We start from the raw sequence: 27228 nt of genomic DNA, 5'->3' as shown, positions 1-27228 counted from the left end.
GGTGTTTGGGGGTTTCTGCTGCACCATATGCTCTCTGCTTCCGAGTTCTGCGCTCACGTCCATCAGCCTGTGATTTCACCAGTTGCAGTGAAGGTGTCTCTAGCTCCTCTTACATAAAAAGATGATAATTTAACACCATGATTCTGGAGGAAACCTCCTCACTATCACCACAAACAACTTCCAAGCGTCTTTGACATCTGGAACCCCTGGTGTCCCTGTTGGCCACAAAGCCTAGATTGTTGTGCTAGTGCTAACGTCTGGCCTGCTGGCTGCCATTTCGGTGCTCCTAAAAGTTTCTCCTTGTCTTATGCTATTGTGGGAGCAGAGGAGGAGACTGCTGAAGCACAGATGAACTTTCTCTCCCCTGATACCATGACTGGTACCAGGTGCTGTGGAGGAAGGAAAATCCTCAGCAGCATTTTATGACAGAATTCACAGAAAAGGGGTACATGGGACTCGTGTCTTCCACAAGAAACAGAGGGCACGCTCCTGCAGTTAGGTGACAGCACTGCTCCCGTAGTCAAGGTCAGCCACTTTGGAAAAGCCTGAGGGCAAGATCCCTACCCTCTCTTAATCCTGCCCTCCTGCATATGTGCATTTGTAGCATCAGTCTTTTTCGAGATCATGTATGTTATTTTGGCCCTGCTGTGGCCTCTTTCCTCCTCTCTTGGCTCTGAAGTTACTAAGCTGAGAGAATACAAATGAAATGCAGAGGCTTTGCTTTGGGGACAACATCAAGATAGAAAACTTCAGGCCAAATTATCTGTCTTAGAAGATACTAGGTATTAGAAGTGCTTTACAGATAGAGAAGTACCCAAATTGCTGGCTCTCTTGACTCCCTCACTAAATTTGTGGCCAGTTGGCAAATACCAGCATTCCCTAGCAAATGCTTTGCTAAGGGTAAGCGAGTACATGGGAATTTCTGTAAGAAAAGTCAGCAAGCGTTAGCACTAGGTGTGCAGCTTGTTACTGGGAAAAGTAGAATAGCTGGAAAGACCCTATATAAACATCTGTAAAGAAAGTGATATTACTGTTAGCTGATAGAGCAAAATGAACAGCTGTTTCCAGAGATGGCAATTTTAAAATGAACCTTGGCATTGTAACATTGTGACCTTAGAGAGCTGCAGTCAACTGAAACACATTGGTTTTTATCTGGTGCAAGTAACTGCCAATTCCTTTTGGCAGTTTTTGCAGTCTTTGTCTGACCCCTTGATCCCTAAAAGAGAACCCAACTTGGACTGCTGAAGTTCTTATCATTATGTCTCTGTTTCCTAAGTCTTCCCAAGAGTTTGTTGTTTCTTCTTGTCCCAGGGCTGCTTTTGTGACACTGGATGCCAGGACCCTGGGAAATAACATTCAGCCCAGTAGTGCAAATGCAAAACTAGGAGATTTCTTCCATTACAATAAATTATCTCATGAGATACTAGAGAGGGAAAAAAATTACGCAATGCTTCAGACATTAGAAGTATGCACATTTAAAAATACATATATCGCATGGCTCCTTAGATGAACAAGACTTCATAGGAAAAGAATTTGGGATGTTTGCACAGAATCAGGTGTCTGAAAATTTTGAGCACATACTGTTTATGAAAGCACTGAAGTAGTCAGCTTCATAAAGCCAGACCAAAAAAAGAAGTGATGCAGAACAGAAAGCTGTGTTCTTGGCAGGGATTGCTGTGAGGAGAAGTGTTTACAATCCAGATTTGTCACAAACATCCATGTACAGCAAAATTGCAGTTCATGAAAAACTGTTGCTTTTCGACTCAGCTGAGTCGGGGAGCAAACAAAAAAAAGATACTAAAGGAGCCAGTGGCTAGACAGTGAATTTGAGTTCTGCTTTCTTGAATGTGGTCAGTAGGATTACACCCAGAATTGCAGGTGGCATCTTGCCTGCGGTCTGTAAGTGGGACTGCTGCTTTTGTGTTCCCACCAAAAATACTTGTGCTGATTTAGTCCTCCTCCTGTGGCCATGCTGCGTTGGAAGCTGTTGGACTCATTGTGTCACCAGCTTGGTCCCATGGCTGCTGGCACTGTGCTCCCTCATGTCCAGCCAAGGAGTTTCTAGTTCAGCTCTGAGGCCTGTCCTTGCAATACACTCATTATCCAAGGCAATAAGCAGAAGCCAGCTCTTCTGCTGCAGCCTCCGCAGGGTGGATGTCAAGGCAGTGCGGCAGGTTTCCAGGCCTGGTGATCACCTGGCAGAAGGAGCCCATGGATCCCACTGAGCTCTAACTGTTTCTGGTGGCGTTGTCAAGGGACTCCTGGGACAGACTGGGGCATCTTGAAGCTCAGCTGGAGGCTTGTAGCAGTGCTGGCCTTTTGTGGGCTGTCCTGGAGGAGAACACGTTCTGCTGGGCCTTGCCCTGGAGGCTGCTGGCTCTGTAAGGCTTGGGCAGCTGCAGGACCTCTCACTACACCAGGGAGCTTCAAGGACTGAAGCAGAAGCCTGAAGTTGGCCTTCTATGGCCTAGAAGGGAGACTGCCATAACATTTGTAGAGCCTTATGTGCCCACAGTCTTGTGCAGAGCTGCTGCAGGGAGACTCTTAAACAAGGTCTCGAGGAAAAGACAGCTGCCTCTGTGTGTACCGCTTGGTGCCATGCTTTTCTAAGGGCCCAGTTTATCTGTCTTCTGACTGCTTGAGCTCCACCATGCATCATGAAGGCGAGACCTTGACTTGTTCCAAACTGAGAAAACAACTGAAATTAAGTCCATCTTTTGTGCCTGTGCTAGGAGACCATTGTTTTGTCCCAACAGCAAGACAGAGATGGGACTGTGACTGTTCAATGCCACATGTGGAGCTGACTGTATTTAGTTTGTTCCTTCCCCTTTTGTTTCTCTGTCTTGATTCCATGCAAGGTCAGCATGGTTTTTTTCCACCCAGGACTCCTGTGCTGTGCTGCTGTGAGCAATGAACAGTGCAAGGGATGGAGACAGCTCAGACAAAATCAGTCTGAGGATTTCACTTCCCAGTGAAAATGTCAGTAGAGATGTATATAGTTATAAGCAAACACAGGGAGGGAACTACCCAGATGCATTATTTTCAGTCTTTCCCTGGTTTAAATCACTTCTGGCCTGTTGTTTTTGTAGAGGGTGAAGCAGCCTGTGAATTTCTTAGCTCAAGGGTTATCTTTTGCAAACACTTCCCCTCCCTCCAGTAATGTCTTGTTTCTGATTCAGAAATAGAAAATGTGAAGCTAGCCAAGCAGAAGCAAAAAGTTGAAGCAAAGCGGAAAGCAACACCTGTGGTGGGAGACATGCAGCCATTGATGGAAGCCCTGCCTGAGCTCTCTGACCTGACCACAGGTGGCAGGGGCAGGAAGCTACCGAAGAGGTATGTGCAATTTAGGGATGGGCTGTGTATTTCTCTTCTTCCTGCAGGATGAAGTGCCCTTCAGCTTAGCTTGTAGCTACAGGAAATGCGAGCTTGGTGCCAATGGTGTGGAGAACAGTGCTTCATTCTCAACTCCATTTCACCTCTTTCCATGCTTCATTCACCGCAAGAAAAAAGCTTAGATGTGTCTTCTGATTCAACAGCTAAGAGGGCAACTGTATTGCTCAGATGAGGCTTGGCATGAGACAGACTGGGAGCAACCAGATGTCCTGGGAGTTGCAGGAATGATACACAAGTGTCCAGAGTGTAATGCTGCTGAGCTCACCTGAGAATCTGGACTTGAGGTATTGCAGCTTGCCTTTCTGTCCTTTCAGACCTCTAGGCTTTCTCCTGAGGTAGTTCAAGCCCTTTGGGCAGAGCTTTATGCTCTGGCCAGACTCTTTGTTTGCCCCATTGGCTTGCAGTATGCCTTTGGAGAAGAACAAAAAGATGGTGTTTCTGTTACCTTTATTGTACTGAAAGCGAAGGGCTATTTCTGATCCTCTGGCACTCACATGTCAACCATTCCAGTCAGCCATATGGTGGGTCCTGGCTGCTCTTACGTTTGCTCCTTTTTAATGCAGTGCACTGCCTGATCCAGTCAGTGTTGCAGCTACTTTTGCATCCCCCAGTGCAGAATAAAAGATCTCTGCATGCTGCACAAACACTTGTCCCTCCTCTCCAGTTGCTCAGTAGGGGTTGGAACTAGAAACTTGTTCTGACTGTAATAAAAAAGCATTTGGATTAGAGAACAGCCAGAAGAAGGCTGTCTGGCAAAGCATCCTCTTCTTTGGTTGTAGATCAAGGCTAGAGATACCATCAACCCTCTTGTGACTTGCTGGATGCTCCAGAAATGAACTCTGACCCAGGTGGGACACCCACCTACAGAGAATGGCTGAGTTGGCAGTTCTCTGTGCTTCTGGAAAGCCACTCCTCAGACAAACAGCAGCTATGAACCTTGCATCTAAGCATGGGAAAATATTTCCTTCCTTAACTTGTCTTCTAATTCTTTGAATAGCTTTTTTTTTTTTTTTCTTTACGCAGCCATTCAATCACCCCGCGCTCTCTTTCAGTGGGAGTGAAGAGTAAAAGTACATGCAGAGTTTCAAGTCTTGCAGAGCACTGAGGATTGGTTGGATGGAGTTCTGGGCCAGGACTTAGCCTGAGCCCGAATAGGAGGCTTTGCCCTCTTTCTGTGATGATGTGCCATAACCACGTGTAGCATCTGACTCCATGTGGCTTTCAGGAGTTATTCCTGCTCATCATTTTCCCCCAGCCCCCTTGGTGGCCGAGCTCCTGCTATCCAGAAGAGCGGTTTGCAGAAAGTACATATAGGAGAGGGAGAACAGGTAGGGTCCTTCCTTCAGAGATTGCTTTCCTGGGTGGCTGCATAATCTAGTACAAATACACAGTGTCACTGCAGCCTGAAATTCTGGATGAGCTCAAGTAGAACTGGAAAAGGCTGAGAGATGGCTAACACAGATGGTTGTGGAGGACCTGGCACAGCTTCTGTGCAAGGGGTGACTAAGTGATCTGGGGAGTCCTCAGCCTGGACAGGAGATAGAGGAAAAGAGGCTTGAGAATGTAATAGTCTATAAAATCGAGTATGATGTGGCTAGGAAGTAGTTAATCTTGTTTCCCAGCATGAGAAATAAAGGACATCAAACATAGCTAGTGAGTAGCCAGTTCAGTGCAAGCAGGAGGCTCACTGCTCTGCACAGCCCCTTGCTGCAGGATCTCGTGGCTGAGGGAAGCCTGTGGGTTCAGGTGAGATCTGACAAATCTAATGAGGGGAGCTCCATGGAGGGTTACTGCATGTATATAAGCTGGTATAAGATCTCTGAGCTGCAAATACTGGAGAGGATGTGGCTATACACTTGCCTTGGTCTTATCTGTATCTGGCCATCTGATGTAGGCTGCTTCAAGGCAGAATACTGGCCAGAATGGTCCTTCCAGCTGACTCGTGGCAATCGCTATTCTGTTCTGTAGTACATTCCACAGCAGAAGATATGTGGCACACATGGAAGCTTTTGGTGGTCTTGTATGAATCTCCAGCCTGACATCCTCAGAGAAGCACTGTCAGCTCCCTCTCTCTCCAAACCCAGACCTCCTGTGGGACAGTGGCAGCCCTTCTGTCCTTCTGGAAAAGGAGCTCATACTGGGGCTTTGTCTTCAATTTGGCTGCAAGGCTCTGGTGTCTAGAAAGCCCGGTGGGGCTGTAGCACAGCAGGGCAGAGAAGCCCCATCCCTTGCTGAGAATTTCGGGATTGGCCAGCACCATCTGCTGTCAGTACAACAGAGGTGGGAACTTGGCATTGACTGATGTCACCCAGATTGCCTGGGACATACCAGCCAAAAAGCAGTCCCCCTTGGTACTGGCATGGAGGAGCTACAGTGCTCTCCTTCCCCTTGTTGACTCGTAGCTTCCTGTATCACATGAGGATGTGTGTGCATATGTGTTTGAAATAGTCAGAGGAGGCTTTTATAGGATTTGAATCATTACATAAACGAAGGGTAATACTCTGGTGATTTGTCAGCATTATTAATAAAAGATTAGATTCTCCAGGAATTTGATCTCCTGCTGGGTAAGAGAGCATTAGAGCGAGGGTTTTATTCTGTTTTATAATGAATGAAGGCAATGAAGTGTAATGAAACAGGGGCTACTAACATGGTCCAAGTGAGCAGGCAGCAGCCTTTCAAACCTGCCAGACCAGTGGGGCAGAGCTGTTGAGTGGAACTGAAAAGCCTTCAGAAACACCAAGCCCTCTAAAATAGTGAGGTGGCTGAAAGCAAAAGTGGGCTTGCACAGCCTGAAGCAGCCGTGCGTGTGCTGCAGGGGAAGCTGTCCCGAGGCACAGCCTCTGGGGCACGTGGTCTGGTATGGCCCAGGATGTACGTCATCACCCTCTGCAGAGCAACTCATCTTTGCAGGGACTGCCATGGTGACTTGGTGACACACTTGGCAAGCTTCTGCTCTGGTGACCGTGGGTTGCCAACCAACTTGAGAAAGGATTTCTCTGTGCTTCTGTGAGCGATTGTCATGGTTTCGGCCATCGCAGGAAGGGACCTGACCCTTTGATCCCTCAGCTTTTATACTGAGCATGGGGCAGATGGGATGGAATACCCCAGTTGGTCAGGTTTGGGTCACCTGTCCTGTCCACTCCTCCCCACTGATGTGACCCCTCTATGTTTTTTCCGTTTCCGACCCCCTAAGGGGGCAAATAACAAAATTGGCTGACCTTGGTTGTTACAGCAATAAGGATAAGCAAGGGCCTCTCTGCTCACCATCCCTTGGCACGGAGCACAAACATTGGGCTGATCATTCTGAGAATGAGCAGTTTTCTCCACAATATGCCGTTAATTTCAGAGAGTTAGAGGAGGCCTGGCTAAGATGTAAAGTTAAACCGAAACAATTTTCTGTTCTGTTACTTCAAACCGGGACAGTGATCCAGGCAAACTGGGACAAAAAATTGTTCCTGTGACCAGCAGTTAATGAACATGAAGAGGGCAGAGATGCTTCCTGCTCCTTCTGTGTCTTGGGGTACCAGTGTACACAGCAGAGTGATGGGATCTGCTCAAACTGCTGTAGCTGTTTGTCTGCTCTTGCTGATTGCTGTTCCTCGTGAGCTCTCAGGCCTGTTGTGTAACGCCGGCAGTGCTGGGGTGACCTCGAGAGGGACTGAAGGGCACAGGAGCAGCAGCGCATAGTCATTGTTCTGCCTGGCTGCTGTTTCCTGCACGGTCTCTGTGCTGTAGAGGCTGGCTGACATACATCCACTCTGTTTGGGTTTGTCTGGGTTGGCAGGAAGCTTTGACACTGGGGCACACTGTGCTGGGCTGAGGGTAAATCAGATGTGATCAGGGCAGTGGTGAGAGCAGCCCTCAGCAGCTTGGGTCCTCCAGGATCCCCCTTGAGGAAAAATACAACAGGCCAGAATGGGGAGAAGGAGAGATGAGGAAAAGAAGCAGGAGCTGATTGAGTGGAGAGGGTGATGAAAGTAAGTGGGGTGAAAGAAAATTGGGGAAGAGAGGAGGAGGAAAGGAAGAATGGGGAAAAAAATGTAGAATAAAAGGATGGAGGACAGCAGATCAGAGAAGGAAATAGGAAGAGGAGGTCACTGTAACACTGCCAACGAGAGAACAGATCCTGCTATCTCAAAGAGAAGGTGAGAGACTGTCATGTTTCCTAACCTTGAGAAAGCTGAAGGGCTCTGTGGCAGATCAGGTGGGGGAGGCCTTGGCCCCCAGCACCCACCAGTAAGGGAAGATTCGTCCTCGAGCCCTCCCCCAACAGAGGGGTGGGAGGCAGACCGTCTTCCCCTCCTTGGGCTGTGGACTGTGGCTAAGCCCCAGGGTGAATCAGAGGAGAGCTGCTCTGCAGAGGCAAACCCTCTTCTACAGATGCTTCTCCTGTTTACCTCTGTATCTGTGCAGTCCTGAAGAATGGAAGTTTCTTCTCATTTCCTTAATGTCCAGTTCTACTAGCAACTCCCCTTGTGCATTTCAAATCCCAAAAGCAGTCACTGTCCTTCCTGTGTGTCCCTTGCTTGGGCTTAGCGCTTGGCTTTTTGGTAAATCTCTGCTTCTGCTTGGAATTGGGCATCACATGCTTCCAGCATCCTGTGCAGGATGGAATTACACCTCTGATCCTGGATTTTGCCCAGGAATAAGAAACGGGTGCAGATCTACGCTTCCCACTGTGCCTCGGCTGTACATAGTGCAACATCCTGCATTTCCATGAGTCCATCTTCTTGCAACTTCATGGGTTCTCAAAACCTATGTTTGATGGCAAAAGGTGAAGCTCTGTTCTTGTGCTTTCTCTTTAGCTAATCTGTTTGCAGCTGACTTAAACTGCAGCTGCAAAAACTGCCTTTGGCGAGGATATGTATTCACAGGAGAAAGGAATATTGCCATTGGCTTAGTGATGGTTTTTATCAGGGTTAGGTTGATGGTTGGACTAGATGATCTTAAAGGTCCCTTCCAACCTAGACAATTCTATGATTCTTTATCTTAAAATATAAATGACACCTTATACCCCAGTGGTCCCACCACAGAATTCAGAGTAGGGCTCGCAGTTCCCTCTTCTTGCTGAGTAACCCTAGCACTGTCTATAACTGCTGCCAATGCTGGAGCTCACCAGTGTTAGCAACGAACATGAGATGTGCAGAAGTGATGTGTGCCTGGTGGTGAGGGGAAGTTCAATGGGATATTTTCTCTAAGCAACAGTATCAATTTGACCTGGAGGTCAGTGATAAGCAGAAAGTGATCTGGGCAGGGACACCTCATGACCAGTTCTAGAATTAAGTGATCCAGTTTTTCTTTAGTGCATTTACCTCCTGCCCATTCAGTCCTGACTCCTGAACTGTTGTCAGAGTGTGGTGGAAGGAGTTTGCATCTCCATTAGTGACTGGCTATGGGAATAATTGCCTTTCAGGACAATTTCCATACAGGACAATTACCTATACTTTCTGGGAAGGCAGATGCAGAATCCCTGGACTCTTTCCATCTCCACAGCAATTGTGAAATTACTGCTCTGCTACAACACACGCACTTCTTTTGTTTCTTCTCTTCACAGCCATGTAGAAGCAAAGGCAGAACCAGCAGACTTTTGTCTGATGAAACAAGCTCAGAAATGCCGGCTCTTGTAAGTACCCAGTTATCAGTGTCCAGTCCCTGATGAGCGTTACAGAATGGTTGATACTGGAAGGAACCTCCAGAGGTCAGCTGGTCCAACCCCCCCTACCCAAGCAGGGTCACCTAGAGCTGGTTGGACCATGTCCACGTGGCTTTTGAATATCTCCAAGGATGAGATAATGAGATAATGTCTAGGCAACCAGTTCCAGTGTTTCAGTCTTGCACACCTGAAGGCCCTAGAAGAGGTGGCAGCTTTGATCTTCCCCTTTACATAGGATGTTTGTGGGTGTCCTTCTGTCTTAGTCCCTACCAGACTCGGTCAATTCTAATGGGCAAGTAAATTCAAGTCTGCTTCCGCTTCTGTCCTATATAACAGCTAAGTGAAGAGAGCACAGGAATCTGCACTTGCTCCTTTAAGAGTTCACTTTCCCTGTGTTATTGAAAATGAAATGATGGCTTGGGCCTCCTGTGTATGGTCTGTGGGGTTTCAGAACAAACCCACACCAATTGTCATCTTGTTCCTCCTGGCCACAGTTGTCATTTCTGGCTGTACTAAGTGAGTGTGTCTGTACCGTGTCCCTCTGTGTGGCACAAATGATGTGGTTCTCAACCAGGTGGTGCGTCCCGTGTCTTGGCTTGCTCAACTGGAGCTGCAACACCCAGCTATCCAGGTGTGGCTCATAAGGGGTTGTGGCCCTTATGACACCAGGGCCATGTAGCTCTAGCTGATACCCTTCAGGAAAACCTCCTGTGGTTGTGCAGGTGAGGAGCTCCTGGAACTCTGCATAGCATCAGGAGCTACAGCTGCTCTGTTGTAACACCTTTGGGATGCTGACTTACATACTGTATGTCCCTTATGAGCACACCTGTCCATTGGTATCTGCCAAACCTTTTCTTGTAAAATGAAGCACTAAATGCTTTTGAATAGTTCCTGGACTTGGTTAAGGGTCTGGCAACTCCTTATTCCTTTGTATAATCTGCTGGATATTTTATAATGCTACCAGGCATCAAGAACTTAATTTCCCCTCTGCAGAGCTCTCCTGAGGCTGGGCACTGTGATCTGGCAGTGTTTGCTTTCTGTGACCCCTGTTTTCAGGATTTCTGTCAGTTCTGTGCCATTCAACTTCAAACTGAGGAGAACAGTCAGTCTACAGATCCCAGCACTGCCCTCCAGCACACTCTATGAATACCCTTCTCTGTCTGAAACTGGCCAGTGTTGGTGCTGGGACACCTTTCTTGCTCAGTTCTGCCTTTCTGGATGAGTCCCTGCTTGGTTCACCACAGAAGCCTAAGGGTCATGGCCTCAAGTGCAACCAGTAAGTGTCTCATTGTGCTGGAACTCATGGGTCAGGAACACTGCCAGAGGAGGGACTTGCATACAGATCTAAATCTGAATAGGCAACTCCAAGACAATCTTCTGTATCAGCAAGCCAATGATGCCCTGTGTGCCCCGCCTCTTCTCCTCTGCACAAAACTGGACAGGTGCACTGAGTGGTGGTATGTATCCTACCATAGTGGTCTGGGAAGTCTGTGCTTCTTGGGAGAGAAAAGCTTTGGAGGAAGGTCTTTGAGGTTTATTTTCCAGGACGTTTGTTAGTACTGGAGCTTCCTTAAGCCTCACCCAATGCCCTCTCCCAACTGCCACAAGCCAAGCTTTGGGTTTGGCTTCTCCCTCTGTTCCTCATGGAAGGGCCCTACTAGGGAGGGAACTAGCTGCAATCTGAAGAGCACTCTGCTGATCCACAGCAACTACTGAGAACGTGGAGATGTGGGTCTGGCTGGGCTGTAGAGAGCCTGGCAATTTGTCTGAGTGAGATGGGGAGGTCGCAATGGATGTGACTTATGTGAAAACTCACTTGTTTTTTACACTTCTCCTGCTCTGTTCTTCCCTGCTTGCTTGCTTTTTAAGACAAGACCATTTCCACAGCAACCAGCTGCAACCAAGCATGCAAAGGTAATTGTCATGCTATTCCCATGGTGTTTAACTAGTGTACATAGGATTACCAACCCTCTACATGGAGCTATAAAGAGGATCAGTAGATGAGCTCTCAAAAGCAGAATCTACTTTTGTGCTAGTGCACTCTGAAGTAGTTTTCATTCTTAGTGATTTACCAGATACCCACAGTCTCTTGTTCCTGATTACTAGGAAAAAGTTCTAAAAAAAACATTTCCAAATGATGCTGGACGCTAACGTGATTGTTTCTATATGTGTAGCATGAGATCAATTCTCTGGCTCCCATGAAGCTTGCAGCAATTTGAGCTTTGCCCTTTGGTAAATCAGGTTTATTTCTTGCACTGTTTCTTTCTGAGCTTTACACTCAGGATCATTCTGTCTGTACAGAAAACCACTGCTTTATGAGTTCTGTTCTTATCTGCTCAGTTCATTTTGCATGAGACACTTAGCATTTGTGTGTTATTTTTCTTTCCTCAGAGAGGAGGAAGTGGCTCGGTTTCATGAGGTCATCGCCAATCCCAGTTACAGAGCCAACCCCCTCATGACCATCAGCGAGCATCTCTCAAAGAGGCTGAGGCAGGAGGAAGAAGGTAAACCCCTCTAGGGTGTCAGCTGGGGCCAGATGTGCACACTGGAGCTGGTGCGAGGGCTCCAGGCTGCAAAGGAGCACATCGCTAACATGGTCTCTCAGCTGCTTCAGTCCTTGGAAGCAGTTCAGCAGATTATTAAATCCAACAGTCCTGTTTTCTGTCTGCAGAAATAATGCAGTTCTCTCCTGACAGTGGCAGCTGCTCCTTGGCAAGCGACCCGCAGAGAGCAGGGTGTTCTGTGAGATCTTTGTGCAGACATTAAGCTTCCTGTGAAGTGTCCTGACACCTTTTCTCTTCTTGTGAGAAGGCACAGTTTCATAAATTGTGCCAGTGGCAATGTATCTGTTTTGTATTGTTTCCCTCCCCTTTCTGACAACTCTGAAAAGATATTCCCTATTGCTCTGTTGAGATGGCTCAAGGCCCCAAGACCAGGAACCCAGAAGGCTGTGTGTAAGGACCGATGCTGCTGTTCAAATACACTGTTATATGTGAGAAATTTAGCTTTGGAATAAACATGCTTTCACACAGTACTGAGTTTTTCTGGCTCTTGTTTTGGTAAATACTAATTGAAATATGAGCTTATTCCCATCACTGGAAAAATGACTCAAAAGAATGGTTTTTTTTCCATGCGAACCACTAGACTGCTGATGCAGCATGCAGTAGAAGCCACGTGAAATCATTGCAGATCACTTCTAACTCATTGACTTGCCTTCCTCCTACCCTGGAAGTGTGTGCTTTCTGTGGGTGATGCTCATACCTTTTGGCCTGTGTCGTGTTCCCTGCTTGGCCTGCTCTATAGGAAGAATCCCAAAACGTGTCCTGGCTGCAGGCTGTGAACTTCAATTGGTCATTTACGTGTTTGGGTTTGGGAACCGCTGCAGCAGGGGGAGGCCTTTCCTTCTACCAAACACCAATTTTCACAAAAGTCCACTGAATTTTTGTGGGGACAACTGAAGGCAGGGCTGTTCCCTATTTGAGATTATCCTGATTTGACACCCCAAAATGTCAGTGATGTGTTTTGAACCTTACAAAAAGTTTTCTGATGCTTCTTAACCTTGGAACAGCAGCCTGCCTGTGTCAGGTCAACTGAGGAGCATTGGAAACCTTTAAGAAAGAAATTCATTCTCATGCCCAGACAGAAGCTGCGGCTGACTAAGTTAGTGCCTAAAACCAGCTGCAACAGGAGCGGCAGGCACCTTGATCATACCTATCACTAGTAATGCTGCTTCTTTTTCTCCCTCTAGGCTGGCACTGTTGAACAAAGGCAGGTTTTCTTAGGCCTCTTAGCCCTGGCGGTGCAGATGCTGCCGCTGATGCTGCTTGTTGTTCAAGGAACGTTACCATGCCTCTTCTCCCCCAAGGCCTGGCGGGAGCGTCCTGCTGGCAGAGGCTGCAGAGAGATGCTGGCTATGTCCATCCTTCACCCTGTAGCTCTCTGGCTGGCAGAGGGCTGGCAGGGCTCTCTTCTGCCCTGTCAGCTCCTGTGTCAGTGCTGGCAGGGGAGCGCTGCTGTACTGTTCATCGGCGTGCCCTACAGGACCCAGGCTCTGGAAAGGCTGTGGTGGGGTTAAACAACTCCAAATATCTCCCCACCTCCTGGTTGGTTCCTGCTTGCTCTCTTACCAGTAGCTAACTCTGTTTCTTTTAGGCCGTGTTGGATTTTGAGGTCTGAATGCCAGTCTCAGCTGCAGCCATGCTTCCCCTGCTCATGTTATGCAGGCTGGGCACTGCTCGGAGAGCTGGCCCTTGGATAGGGCTGTGCACTAACAGCACCTCCTGCCCATGGCCTGCAGCTGCTCTTGCTGCTCTTGGCTCCCAACAGCCCAAGATGTCACTAAGACTTGGACCAGGCTAAGGTTTTTAGGTTGGTTTACTCCGTAAGCCTGCTGTTTACCCCTTTACTCCGTCTCGTAGCTGGCTGCCTCCCAAGAAAGGTGCCATCCTTGTACTTAAATGGAGGGAAGGCAAGACATGAAGAAGGTGAAGACATCCAAGTACAAAGGAGGAGGAAGGTTGCTGCTCTTGTTAGTGAACAGGGCACTCGGGGATGGAGAAGTGTATCTGGAGGGCAGAAGGGACAGAAGGCAGCTTGCATGGTATGTTGGAGGACTTCCATTGCTTGTCTTCTATACTTTGTGGGAGCTTTTCAGCTTTCTTTGTCTTGTGGTTTTTAGATGACACACCAGGAGAGCCCTGACCTTCTTGTATGGCTGGATCATGCAGTAGCCACGCTGTGCTCTGCTTCCCTTCGCAGCAGAGTTGATGCATTGCTCTGCACCATCACAAATAGGTGTGATAGCTAGAGAGACACCACAGCCAAGTTATAAAATGCCATCCTGGGTTGTGCGCTACAGGTGGGATCATATCCCTCCCTTTGGAGATGCATGGAGTGCATCACGACTGTGCTTTGCAGAGATCCAGCGGTGATTTCATCTGACACGAACGATTTTCCTGGGCACCATCTATTTTGCATAAAGTGAGACAATTGTTTAAAGCCTCTGGAGAGTTAGTTGGATTGTCCCATGCATCTCCATTCCAGACCAGTTTCTTCTTAGTAACTTCTCCCTAGGTTAAAAAAACAAACCTGAAAGGCTATCAATTCTTGCCTTCCCAGACTACTTAGCTTTCTTTTCACAGGCAGTTCCAAGTAACTTAGAGTTGAAGCAATGCTTGGATGACCTGAATTGCAATGTTAGGGAAAATCCTCAGCTGGCAGAAGGGCTAGTTATAGGTAGGTACTAGGGTACATGTTGCTGTGGGTCATGTGCCAAGACATAGCCACCTTCTATATTTAAAAGAGTAAAGCCTGACAGGATGGCATCCTTTTCTCATTGTATGCAATTTTTTGGGAGAGGGCCTGCAGTTTGGGGCTGGAGTGGAAAAGGGATTTCTGCGTGCAAAACCAGCTCTGAGCACTTTGGAGCCCCAAAAAGCATCACTGAGGTGAAGGTCTCTTATTTGTGTAGCTCTTCCAAGGTGGCATCAAGGCAGGGGCTGTCCCTATGTCTCAGCCTGCACATGGACTTCCCAGCACCTTTAGGTTGCCAGCTGTGGTGGTTATGGCCAGAGTTGCTCACTGGAAATTTGGACACCAACGGTGCAGTCATTCAGCACTTCTCCCATGCTCAGCCTGGTTGCTGGGTCCTATCCTTTCCCTTCAAACCTCTGGGAGCCAACAGAGCTGAAGCTTCAATACCCATGAAGCAAAGGGGTGACTGACCAGGTGGAGGTGTTGAGTCAGGTAATCCCGCTCAGTACTGCCTGGTAGCTGTACCCATGTACGTGGCCCTCCATCTCACTGCACAGCATCACCGTGCAGCACATTCACGCCTTTTCTTTACCTTGGATGCACCGACACCATCATTTGGCTCTGTGTCTAGCTTTTAGCCTGCTGTTTGAAAATGCTGGTCTCCTGAGTATTTAGCAGCAGTTAAACGTGACTGTTTGAAACTACAGTTCACAGCCTGCTGTTGCAGGCCTAGTGGTTGAGCAAAGGACTTAAAATCTGCCAGGAAACAGGCGTCTGAGACGCAGAGTTGCCTTCACAGTTGGCATGTTTTCAGGATGATAAAAGCTTTCACGCCAATTTTTTTTTTTTTTTTAGATAGCAGGGTGGGAAAAAATAGCTTCCAGGCTGTAAGGAGCAGTTGTGCTGGAGGAGAGGGTGGGGACCTGGCCCGGCAGATCTAGACTTAGCCAGAAGTGAGTAAGCAGCGAATGCACTGCAAATGCAGGACTGGAAAAAGTTGAGGCTGCTTTTCGCAGCTGTTTTCTTTCTTTGTAATTTTGCCCTTGAACCCTGTTCACTGAACTGTGTCTGAAAGCAGCAGCCTGGGTATCCTTTCCATCTGGTGGTACCAGGGGGTATTTTCTGCTACACACAAGGCACCCAAAGTGGTGGGTGGAAGGGGATTCTCCATCACCAGCAGCTCATGGGTAGTGTCTTTGGTTGGCACGTTGCAAAGGGATTTTTTTTTATAGCAGCTCTTGCAACTCCCATGTTTCACCCCAGTACCAGCAATGGCCCATCGTGCTTTGTTTCTGCTGGAGCAGGGGTTGCATCAAGCCAGCAGCATGCCTCAGTGAAGTGTGGTGAGTCACATGGACCTGGCCCCAACCCTTCATCTAATCCAAGGAAGTCTCTAGTGTGAGTACATAAGCTCCCTCCTCCTTTTTTCTGCTTTCTGGCTTGTCTGTCCTGGAAAGTTTTCCTTACAGACTTTGTGCAAGTGAGTTCCATCATCCCCTTCATGTATGGAAAATATAACTAATGCCAGACAGAGTACTTTTGCTTACGCTCTGGTTCAAGTATGAGCTGCGTTTGCCCCATGGCCTTCTAGAGCTAAGCACGTGTGATGGCTTTTGCCAGCATAACCCCTGCCAGCTCCAGCACCAAGGGACGTGCCTGTGCTGCAGATACCAGCAGAGTGGAGCTGGGAAAGCTTGTGATGGCTAAGGCAGGCAGATGAGCCCAACGGAGCTCCCCAGTTTGAGGAAGTTTTGCACCCAGGGAGGTTTGGACCAAGGAGTTTTGTACCTCAGTTTTGTACCAGTCGGTGTAAAACTGGCACCCAACTGGCAGCCATTTCCCATGCCAGCAAGTTGTCCAGTGGCCCATGACTGGGAACCCATCCCTGGAAGTGCATCGCCTCCTGCTCTCTGGGTGGACTCGAACCTTCCTGGTAACTACAATCTGTAATGGACGGCAAAAATCCCCACCACTTTAGTTGAACTGGCTTTGCCAGTAAATGCTCTGGATGGGCTGGCATAGAGAAATCGGGGGCAGTATCACCATTGCAGGGTATAGGCAGGACAGGCTACTGTAGTGGTAGTACCTTTTCTTGGACGACAGGAGGGTGGCTGTTGGCACCACCTCCTTCATACCAACACCAGTTTGCGGAGGAGAGGAATGGGAATATGACAGATTAATTTGCTTTCTTCTGAGTCTTGCTGAGCCAGTGAAGTGGTCCTAGGGCTCTGCACTTGGATCCCTAAAACTGACAGTCATCCTTTTGGATGTCTTGTGCCAACTGCTGGCTGGGAGCAGAGGCACTGCCATGGACTCCTTGAGATGACTCCCAGCTTCTCCTTTCTACCAGCTGGCAGCAGTCCCTGGGTCATGCCCTGGTCTGGTGCCCTCAGCTGTGCTTCTCATGCAGTACATGGTGTGTCAGTGGCAGCTGGTGAGGAGCAGCAGGAATGTCAGGAGTGTTGGGTCTTTGCTGCAGGATGCTTGTTTTCTGCTCCTTGGCCAGGGCATGCCCGGGGCTGGCTACCTTCCTGTGCATGTCTTCACCACAGCTGCTGGTCAGTCTGTCCCCAGAAGCACATCAAGCCTCGAACCTCTGTAGAGTCATCTGGCAATGCATCTCTAGGTTTGCTATCTGGGGATGAGGAGGTGTCTCCCAGCTCACAAAAAAAAAGATCTGAACTCCTCACCCTTGCTAACCTTGCGCATCACCAGGACAGGCTGTGAGCAGGAGCAGCTCTGCCAAGAGGTCCATGACCCAGCCCAGGTTCTGGTCTCCTTCTTGTGACCTGGACTGCCCATCCAGCTCCACTGTGTATGGTCATCCTCCCAGGGAGCACAGTGGCTCATGGAAACAGAGATTCTGGGGCTTGAAAAAGCCAGGTTTTTCCTTTGAATAGCAAGTAGCGCTGAACTTCCTTCCCCCATCCTTGCCCCGGTGTGCTCTGCTCAGGGCAGCTTCCCAGGGAAGTGGCTGTGGTGCTCAGTCTGGGGACCAGGCAACAGGCTCCCTCCAGCCATGAAGATGGTCCTCGACAGTCCCACTGCAGGGAGCATGGCTGGCCTAGCGCTCAGGGAGCTCCAAAGTGTTCAAGCTACAGTGACTCTTGCTCCTTCTAGCCCAGAAGAGAAAGAGACGGATGCAGAACTGCACATGGCTGGCAGAACAGAGACCCAGCACTTGTGACCTTCTGCCGCTCCTCTCTCTTGCATGCTCCAGCAAGTGCAACGAGCCCTTTTCCTTGTGTGGGGTTATTTCTTCCCCCGGATGCCCTCTTCCCTGGCTGATCCTTGCATCTCCCACACTTTAGGAAGCTGCTTGCACGCTTATACCTGTTTCTTTTGCCCTTTATCTACAGCATGGGTACACTTGAACCTAACTCAAGATGGATTCCTGCAGATGTAGCAGGAGCAGCTGCAGGGAACCTGAGGAATACAACCACATGCAAATTTGAGCCACTTGATGGTTTTGGAAGCGGATGAGATTGGCACCAGCAACTCCTCCTTTCACCTGTATGTTGCACTAGAGAGGGGTGAGGTGAATCACCTGATGAAGCCTTTGCCACTGAGCACAAAGCCTCTGTGTCCCTGCCCTGAAGCATGGATTTCACCATAGCCTTTTTTCAACAGCCTTTGTTGCTTTCACTGTCCTTGCTGGCTGTCTTGCCAGGATGTGCCGTCACCTTGCTGTGTCCTGGCCGTCTCCAGATGGTTCAGGGAGGTGCAGGATGGGTCAGACCTTTAGGGGCTCCACCTGTGCCCTCTCTTGACAGATGCAGTCCTGCTCCTGCTCTTCACTTCCTGACCTTTAACCAGTTACTAATCTCAGGAGATCACTACCTCCCATGGCAGCTCAGTTTTTTTAACAGCTTTTGGGCATTCTTTAAGCACTTAAGAGCATTGCCACATGCCATTTGGAAATCCCTGTAAAGCCTGGTTAATTAGATCTCCGTTATCTCCATACTTGGAAGTTTTCTTGCAAGGGAAAATCATGGTCTACAATGCTAACTCTTCCCTAACGTGATGTAATTATCTGGGCGTCTGCTGATTCTGCTCTGAACCGTGGCTTACTTCAGTGTGAGGCGTTAAACCTGGCTTTGCGTTTTCGTTTTGATGAGCAATTTAATCCTTTTCGGCCATTTTCTCTGCAAAAGGCAGCATTGTCTCCCAGGAGCTGCAGAGCTGCAACCCAGGGTGGAAGCAGCACCGAGTCTGGGTGGCACCTGGGGACCTGGCCTGGCACATCAGCAGCTAGGACACAGGGCAAAAGTAGATGCCTGATGTGCAAATCCCAACTTCTCTGTTTTCTTGAAGCTACTGGTTTCCTGAAGCTGCTGCTTCCCTGCCTTGCACCCTGTGCTGAAGGGAGGGCACGTGAAGAGCGCTGGGCAGGCCACCCGTTCTGCTGCATATCCGTTGTCAGGGCTGGGCTTCTCACTCAGAGTGTGTGAAAAAGCATTGCCTCCATCCACAAAGAAAAGAAGAAAAAAAAAGTGTTGAAATAGGTTACAGTTCCTAAGCACAAATTTATGTAACAAAGTTAGATTTGTGGTAAAAAACCTAAAGATTTGAGGGCGATAAGATAGGATGGGAGAAAAATGCATTATATGCTAAAGGAAGTGTTTCCAAAACCATGCAAATATAAATAGTTGCCTCCAGTTCCCTGAGGCTGGTCCCTTCCTGGTGCCTGAGCAGCTGGAGCTGTAGTGTGCAGCTCTGTGGTTTCTCCTCACCCAGTCCAGATGCCTCACTGGGTGCTGAAGCTCTGGCAACCCAAACTGGGACCGGCGTCAAGAGCAACGTCACTGATGGAGGTCTATTGAGGTCTATCGGCTGAACAACGGGTAAGGATTTTTGTGGTGTGTTTTTTTCCTAACCAAGGCAATTGTTTCCTTATGAAGAAGCTGTTAAATAGCACAAACAAAACACAGAGCCTTGCCAGGAGCATCGTTAAGATTTAGACCTTTGCATCTGAATGCTCTGGGATTTTCCAGATCACTTGGTTTCAAGTAGGACACATAAAAATATAATCTAAGGGTTTGTCTCTGCTTTAAAGATCTGTCTTTCGTGCTAGATGGGTGTGTTGGTGACCGTGTTTGAACTTGCTGTGATTTGTACATGAACTTCTCCCATTACCATACAGTTCTGCCTCTATCTGCTTGGTGTGGGTCATCGTCCCTGTACATGCAGGGAGCCATGGTTGTCCCCATGGTACCCGAAGGGGTTGCTGTGCTTCCCTGGGGTGATGAGGGTGGCTGGCTGCGGCGGTGGGATCTGGACCCCATGCTTGGCGTTCATGAAGTGAGGATTTCTGTGGTTTAATCTATTGCAGGTTCTCTTTTGACTGAGCCAGCCATGGACCATGAGGCAGGGAACAAGACGTCAGCGTGGGTGGTGGGAACCAGAGGTGTGTGGTGGGGTCTCTGGTGGTGTTGAGGCTGCCGTAGCAGGTTTGCTGCCCAGCATGGTGAGCTAGCAGGTCTGCTTGATGAGCGTGTGGGATGCAGTTTGCCATGAAGGATGTCAGCACAAAACATGACGTGTGACACCTCATTCGCTTGATGCCTCTGGGACAGTTGCCTTGGTTTCAGTGGCACATGTAGGACAGGAAGCCGACACAAAGAAATATCCCAAACAGGAAGCTGCTGGGAAGGCAACAAATGTCAGGCCAGGGTAGGTGAAGGCAGATGATGCCAGGATATCCTCCCAGGGGAAGGAGATGGAGGAAGATATAACCACCCCGGCACACGCATCCCTTTGCTGCATGCTCAGCCAGCCCGGGAGGACAGGCAGATGGCAGAAGGGACCATGAGGACAGACTGTTCTCACAGCTGAAAACTTGATCCGTATTTAAACATGTGGTTTGTCTGGCTTTACCAGGCACTGTTTAAGGCATTGAGGGATAGAGACCAACATGTGTGAGGGGAGAGGCAAGAAGGAGAGCTGGTTCCTTGGGGGATGCTGCTGCTCCCAGTCATCCGCTCTCCACAGGCTCTGCCAACTCGGCAGGGAGGAGGGGGCTGCTCGGGCCCCCACACCAGGACAGGGGCAGAGGGTGAATCGATGTCTCCTGTAGCTTGTGAGGGCTGCAAGCCTGACTGCTGTTTGATGGGTTTATGAGTGCATCAGTTGTGCCGTGGCCTGGAGACATGGCCGGCGGCTCCTCACTGGAAGCAGTGTTGGTGCGCCAGGCCAAGGGTATGTCACTGTGTTTACAGCTATTTTGGATGTGTTTACAGCTGTCCTGGATACATTTAACCACTGCTCACCAGTGTGAAGGTTAATCTAAACACCTTCCACTTCACTCAGTAAAACAACCGCCATCTGTCTCATGAAGCCATTTGCTGGTGGTTTGTGAGCGGGAAGGTATTACTGCAGGAAGAGCATTTAACTCTTGCAAAGCTGTTGATGTTTCTCCACCTGCCTTTTGGTCCTCTGTGTAAATGTAGAGCTTGTGCTCCTTTAGGGTGTCCCCTGCCTGCAATGCCTGACATTGGTGGTGGGCTCCAAGTGAACGCTCAGGATACTCCGCACTGCTTAGTGTGCCACATGGGCTGCTTCAGCCAAGCGGAGGATGCTGCAGGAACATGGGGTGAGCCCTGGATGCTGTTGCTGATGGTGGGAAACCTAAGGTAAGTTGCAAACTAGTTCAAGCAATGCTTTTCCACACATTTTTCCAACGTCTCTCAGTCCATGGGTTGGGATTTTTGAGCCAGAGATGTTGTTCTTGTATGTAATAACCCTTGCTGGATCTTGCTTCCAATTTTTTCTCCCCCTTATTCCCAACATTAACTTTGCTTTTTTTATTTACTTGACCTCTTCTTGGCACAGCTACACAACAGGTCAGCTCAGTCTGTCATAGTGCCAAAGGCCTCATGACTGAGCAGTAGTGGCCAGACCGGCAAAGACCTTTGCCCTTATCCCGCTGCACCTTGGCATCCTTAGACCTGCTGGTGGGTAACCCTGTTGAATGCCTGTAGACATCCAAGCAGCCGCCATCTGTTGATCTCCCTCACCAGCGTGTACAGGCTTCCAGTAGCTGTGTCCCCACTGTCATCCACTGTTTCTGCTCTTTTAGGGTGGTTTGTGCGGATCTGCCTGGTGCAGGCATTGGAATTAGACTAGGACTTCCCTTGATCTTCATGATTTAAAAATTGACCTGGTGTTGTTCACTGCTGACACTGACCCCATGGGAGTCTTGCACTTTAGCTTCTGATCCTGCCTGCCCACTGTGACCCACAGGGGACACTGCCATGGATGGCACCACACAGCCCCGTGCCCGCAGCTGCTCAGCCCAGGGATGTGAGCACAGGCAGAGGTTGAGGGGGACCTGGAGCCTTCCTCCCTTCCTCCACCCTGGCCCCAGGAGGGATCCCTGCTGGTGGGGTGAGGAGACAGGAGTGTTGCTGCTGGTGTGAAGTTGTGTTGGCCCAACATCACTCTTCCTCCAACCCCAAAGGATGGAGATCTCCATCTCTGGGACCCGTCCCCAATCTGGTTCAGGAGCCCCTCAGTCTCAGGGCTGTCTTGCTGCCAACTCTTCAGTTGGACACAGCAGTCAGGGCACCCTGCTTGGACTGGCAGCCAGCACCCAATTTGGACGCTGACAGGCATGTGCAGACGCAGCGCAGAACATCCTGTAAGCACAGGTATGCATCTTGGTGTCATTCAAGGGTCTGCACAAGCAGGTTACTGCAAGTGGAGCTGCCAAACTGCATTGAATCATGTGCTGGCCTCAGAAATTCATGTTACAGACCATCTACAAAGCACCTGTATCATGTACTGGCATCAGCACATGCGTAAAATCAATCACGTATAAAAAAGGCAGAAGGAATATAGGCACGCGCCTGTTACAAAGTAGGAGACGGGTCTTGGTCAATTATACAACAAAAAATTTGATATCTCAACTGCATGGAAACATCAGCAAGTGAGCTTGGGCAGTGGGGCGAGCGTGCTGAATAATTGAGACAGTGATGATTTTTATGGAAGAGTTAAATTACGTGCTCTGTAGTGTTCTCTGCTCAGAAATACACAGCTAATGCCTGCGAGCCCAGCGTGGGGTGAGGGTCAGCACCACAGTGGTAAAGGGTGCGGGAGCGTGGCAGGCTCCACATGGGCAGATGGACAGGCAAATAGGTGAGCGCTTTGCAGGGTGCCTGGTGCCCCAGGCAGGAGGGGTGGGATGGGATGAGGTTGCAGGGAGCTGGCATACGTGCCTGAGGTGCTCCGGTGGGGAGTTGCAAACCACAGTGTTTCCCCCAGCCCTGTCTCCTTTCTAAGAAGGATTGCTGTCAGCAAGCAGCTAAACTGTGGAGGAGGGAACTGTGCTTCCCAAGTGTCCTCTGGCAGGCAGCCACCACCCTAGTGAAGAATATCCCCCCATCCTTCTTTTTGCAGCATAGCTTTGGAAGCAGGTTTCCCAGGCTTGGCCGCTGCTCCACCAAGGATCATACGGCAACAGCGAGGGGGAACTACCAAGCTTGGATCTGCTGCTAGGGCTTTCTGGGGATGCAGTTTCTGTTGGGTTGGTGGCATGGGAGGGAGGAGATGACGGGTCTGGCAGTGTATCCACCGCGTCCCTCAGGTGAGAGCAAGGACTCTAAAAGCAGGTCTGGATGAACCAGCACACCGGATGTCAGGTGTGGCTCCAGCATGGTGGGTTTGAGATGGAAACTGCATTGGAAGAACAATGTGCCGCAATGGCAGGACCAGCACACAGGGCTGCATTCAGTGCCTGCCCCAGAGGCCATTGGGATGCTGAAACATGAGTCCTTCACCTTGGACTCTGCTCACTAGGTCAGAGCTTGTGGGCAAGTCGCCTGCAGAAGATGTCAGCGCATGATGTGGAGGGCACATGCAGACTGAGTCATTAAAAAGCAGCAGGAGGTTTCAGCTGGTAGTCAGACATGGCAGCTAGGCAAGGTTTCAAGACAAAATTCTCTGAAATCACAGGCAACACTTCTGGGAAGAGTTGGTCATTTCTGAAATCTGTGGCTCTGGCACTCCCACAGTCATCTCAGCTCTTGAAATCCCATGTCTTGCAAGGACCTCCAATGCTGCAGAAGCTTCACCGGTGACACTGGTCTACAGATTAACCACGGCTGGGGAATGCTGGGGGTGCTTCAGCCCACGCAGAAGCCTTGTGCCAGGCACAGCCCTGCTCCTGCTGGTGCCAAGTGAGGTGCTAAGTGAGCCCCAAGACATGTCCTGGTGTGTGGGGACTTCAAGGAGCAAGGCCAGCTTGCAAATCAAGCTGCCCTGGGGTGGAAAACAATTTCAGCTTGTGGAAAATGTAAAGCTGATTTTGGCTTGTGGCATTTGAAACACGTTGTGCTCAGTTTTACAAGCAGCAGCCTAATATTTCCAATTTCCCAGGACTTTGATGAAAAAGCCATTGTTAAAAAGTAATTTCTTTATTAAAATAAGTTTACAGAAAACAAAACAAGCAAAAACCCACCAAGATTTGATGAAAAGTAGGAAGAAAAAGAGTAAATGATTTGGAAAAATGTGATGTTTCATAAGCATCAGCAACTGTGTTACAGCTCAGCAAGGCCAGCACTATTCAGAGAGGGAGCGCTTTTTGTCCTCACAGTGTCAGGAAACCAAATTGATCTGTGGTGGAGTTGGGATATCCGTCAAGTGGGATGAGGAGCCCAGGAGGAAGCCGTGCCTCCCATCCAACCCTTGTGCCTGTGCTATCTGCTCAATGTGAGCCCTCATGGGGGCCCCGGCGGTGACTTTGCTCTTTCCGATGCAGGACCAGAGCTGGTAGAGACCCCCTCCTTGTCCCTTGGACTGTGGAGGAGCCAAAGGGGACAGCCCCATGTGTATTTCTGGCTGTTCTGCAGGGGTCATCCAGATGTCCATGGGGGGAAGAGCTGCCCTGGAGGCCAGCACCTCCCTAGCCTCTTCCAGTCCAGTGGCGGGAGCGCTTGCTCTAATGATTTTCATCGTCATTGGTACCAGTCAAGGTAATTAATTTGCAGCCTTGTCCCCTGGGTTCTGCCCCAGTAGTGGTTTCCCCAACACCCCAGTGGCACACAACTGCTTCTGCCCATGACACTGAGATGGAATAGAGGAACACAGTTTCATTCTTGCTGCCTTCACTGCTGATCCTAATGGGACAGGGGGAAAAAGTAGTAGCTAGCGTTAAATTTCTTGTGCCAAAAAGGAAATATGATAAGGGAAAATGGACAGGCATTCCTGGAGGTGAAGGCTTTGCTGGCCAAGAGCTGCCCGCTTGTGGGTGCTGCTGCTCCCAGCTATTGTAGGTGGAGGATTGTCTCTGTGAGGCAGGAAATATAAAAATAGGTTGTTGTTTCCAGCACGATCCTTTGTGCTGGTCTTCTTCACCCTCCCTGTGAACGTGTGTATGGGTCCTTACCCTGCCGGGAATAAATGGGGTGAGGGAGGAAGCCAGGCACAAGCAGAGCAACTTCTTGACGCTGCACCTGGAGCCCATGCTTGGCACTGAAGGGAGTGGGATGCAACGCAGTAATACAGGTGCCACTACCCAAGTGCTCCACAGAAATGGGTGAGAAAGCACACGAAGCTCTCAGCACCAGGTTTGAATAATACTGAGGTGGTTGATGCAGCAACATGTATGATTTTTGTCTGATTGATTTCTACATCAGGCTTCTGCAATGGCTGGGCACACCTTATGGCGGGGCTGGCTTCCTGCAGGGGAAGCCAGATGGGAGATGCCAGAGGCTCTTCTCACTGGAGGTTCTTCCCACAGGCACATCCGTGGGTCAAAGCCTTAGAAAATCAGGTGTTTTTCTTTAAATATCCCCTTTAAATATCTTATATTTAAATGTCCCTTCCTTTTTGATCTTAATTAAGGAACAGTTTCTTTTTCTGGTAGCCAGCAATCTAGGTGTCACTGCTGAATCTGTGGGCAGCCGCAGGAGGATGGACAACAGGAGTGGTCTTCCAGGAGGGGCCTTGCAGGCAAGGTCGCATGTCGCTTCACAGCACCATGGTTTCAGCGTTGGCTGTTGGAGTTCTGGATCTTTCTATCCTCTGTGCAAGGGTCGGTGGTTCCTGGGTTCTGCTTGTGTCTTGGTGTCAACAGCAGACAGGGGCTTTGAGCTCCATCCACGGTCAGACTTTGTGTTGGGTGGGGAAACCCAGTTCTGCTTCTGTGGCGAGGCAGGCTGGGGGAAGCGCTCCAGCTTCCATTGGTACCACTGGTACTCTCTGTGTCTTTGCTCTGCTGTCCCCGGTTTACATGTGAGGGATGATTGCTCTATCACTTGGCTCTGGAAACTGCACTCCAGGCAAAAAGGCTGCAGTATATAATGTTGAATGTGGCTTCTTAGATGGAAAAATATTACCCAAGGGCAAATTAAATGAGATGATGCCTTATTTAATAAATTTTTGTGTTCATTCAGTAACCTCAAAGGGACAGCAAGCTGGGAAAGTAAGATTTCTGCTCGACCAGGCTAGGTCTGTGGTCAGCTGTAGCTGGGAATCAGATTTTGGGATGTGATGAAGTGCTCTGAAGGAGCAGAGGAGAGGAGTGATACCAGGCTGCAAGCCTGAAAGGACATGAAAGCCAAGAAGACGGAGGCCAGCACTGTGTACCGCCGTGCCCCATAGCATCCCACAGGCTGAGCTTGTTTTGAGACCTGCAGATGTCAGACCTGCTCAGAAACCTGCTCCCCAAAGTGACTGTGTGCTTTTGCTCTAAGCCCGCTGTCACAGGCAGACTGTGTGAGAGGCAGGTTTTAAAGTAATTAAACCTTTACAGATCCCCTGTTCTGCGAGAGGTTGAAGCCATAATTTACGTAATGAGCAATGAGATACACATGGTAGAAGCACTGATGAACTTTGCTGCTGGTATTTGAGTGAAGCTCACTCACTGTTTGCTGGAAAACACTGCTTGGCCTTCTCATCTTGGGCGGGTGGGATGCACTAAGACACAGACATCACATCTGAGATTATTTTGGAAAAGCAGAGGCTCAGTCTTTGGGCCCTGCTGGCTCCAAGGCCAATCACGGGTCCTTGGGGTTAAATATGGAGGACAAGGGGACTTTTTCTTTCTTTTTTTTTTTTTTCGTTTTTGAAGCAACATTGACATTTCTGAGCCTCTTGATGAAAAGTGGCTTTGTTGAAAAATGAAACGAGGGTGTTTGAGTCTAAAAGGCAAACGAAGTCAAAGGGAGAGAGGCTCCTCAGTGTCTCATGTGCTCTTGGCGATGGTATCTGGGTGGCTCTCCTAGCAGCACCTGGGCATCCTCAGCTGCCGCAAGCTGGGCATCTTGGGTATTGTTACGTACTGTCCCTTTAGACCTGTTTTAACACCAGAAAGTCCTTTTCCACCTGCTGAAGGCACTTTAATGACTTAAGCTGTATTTTGTTTTCTGCTTTCCTTAAAGTATTTGTTGTCGACATCTCCCTTGCAGCCGTCCCCGTGCACTCGCTGGAAGTCTGTTCCATCCCTGTAGGCTGCCCAGGGAGCGCTGAATGTCCCCGGCCTGCCCGAGGAGCGCCCCGGCACCGACCCCCGCGGAGGCTGGTCCCGGCACCCGTCGCGCCGCTCGGGACGCACGGCGCGCAGAGCCAGCCGGGCCACCCCGCTGCCACCGGCCTGCTGCGGCCTGGCGCGGGCCTCGCTGGGGAGGAGCGGGCCTGCCTTAACCCAGCCGGCCCGGCCCACGGACGCCCACCGCCCGGGGAGCGGCGGGGGCGGCGGCGCTGCGGGGGCGGCCGGGCGGGGCCACGCCGGGCTGCAGCGGGCACGGCCCCGCCCCTCGCTCCCGCCCCGCGCCGCAGCGCCCCCCGCCCCTTGCACCGCCGCCCGCCCCGCCCCGCCCCGCCCCGCCGCGCTCGCCCAATCAGCGCCGTCTCCCCGAGCGGACCGACCCGCCTCGCTCCTGTTGCCGTCCCCGGGACGCGCACGGGCGCGTGCCGGCTCCCTGCTCGCG

General features: G+C 49.8%; 1 protein-coding gene across 1 annotated transcript in view; it reads left to right on the top strand.

Annotated features, from left to right (window-relative positions):
• SLX9 (SLX9 ribosome biogenesis factor) overlaps positions 1-12079 on the top strand; it is a 58944-nt gene extending 46865 nt beyond the window's left edge. Inside the window, exons 4-7 of the mRNA XM_074145389.1 lie at positions 3180-3333; positions 8948-9016; positions 11438-11550; positions 11743-12079. Coding sequence (XP_074001490.1) covers positions 3180-3333; positions 8948-9016; positions 11438-11550; positions 11743-11792 — 386 coding nt within the window. The 3' untranslated portion in view covers positions 11793-12079. The remainder of the gene's footprint in view (positions 1-3179; positions 3334-8947; positions 9017-11437; positions 11551-11742) is intronic.
• The last annotated feature ends 15149 nt before the right edge of the window (positions 12080-27228 follow it).

The sequence above is a fragment of the Numenius arquata genome, chromosome 3, assembly GCF_964106895.1.
Source record: "Numenius arquata chromosome 3, bNumArq3.hap1.1, whole genome shotgun sequence".
Taxonomy (NCBI): domain Eukaryota; kingdom Metazoa; phylum Chordata; class Aves; order Charadriiformes; family Scolopacidae; genus Numenius; species Numenius arquata.
Note: the sequence above shows the minus strand (reverse complement) of the source record. Positions and strands in the feature narration are given on the sequence as shown.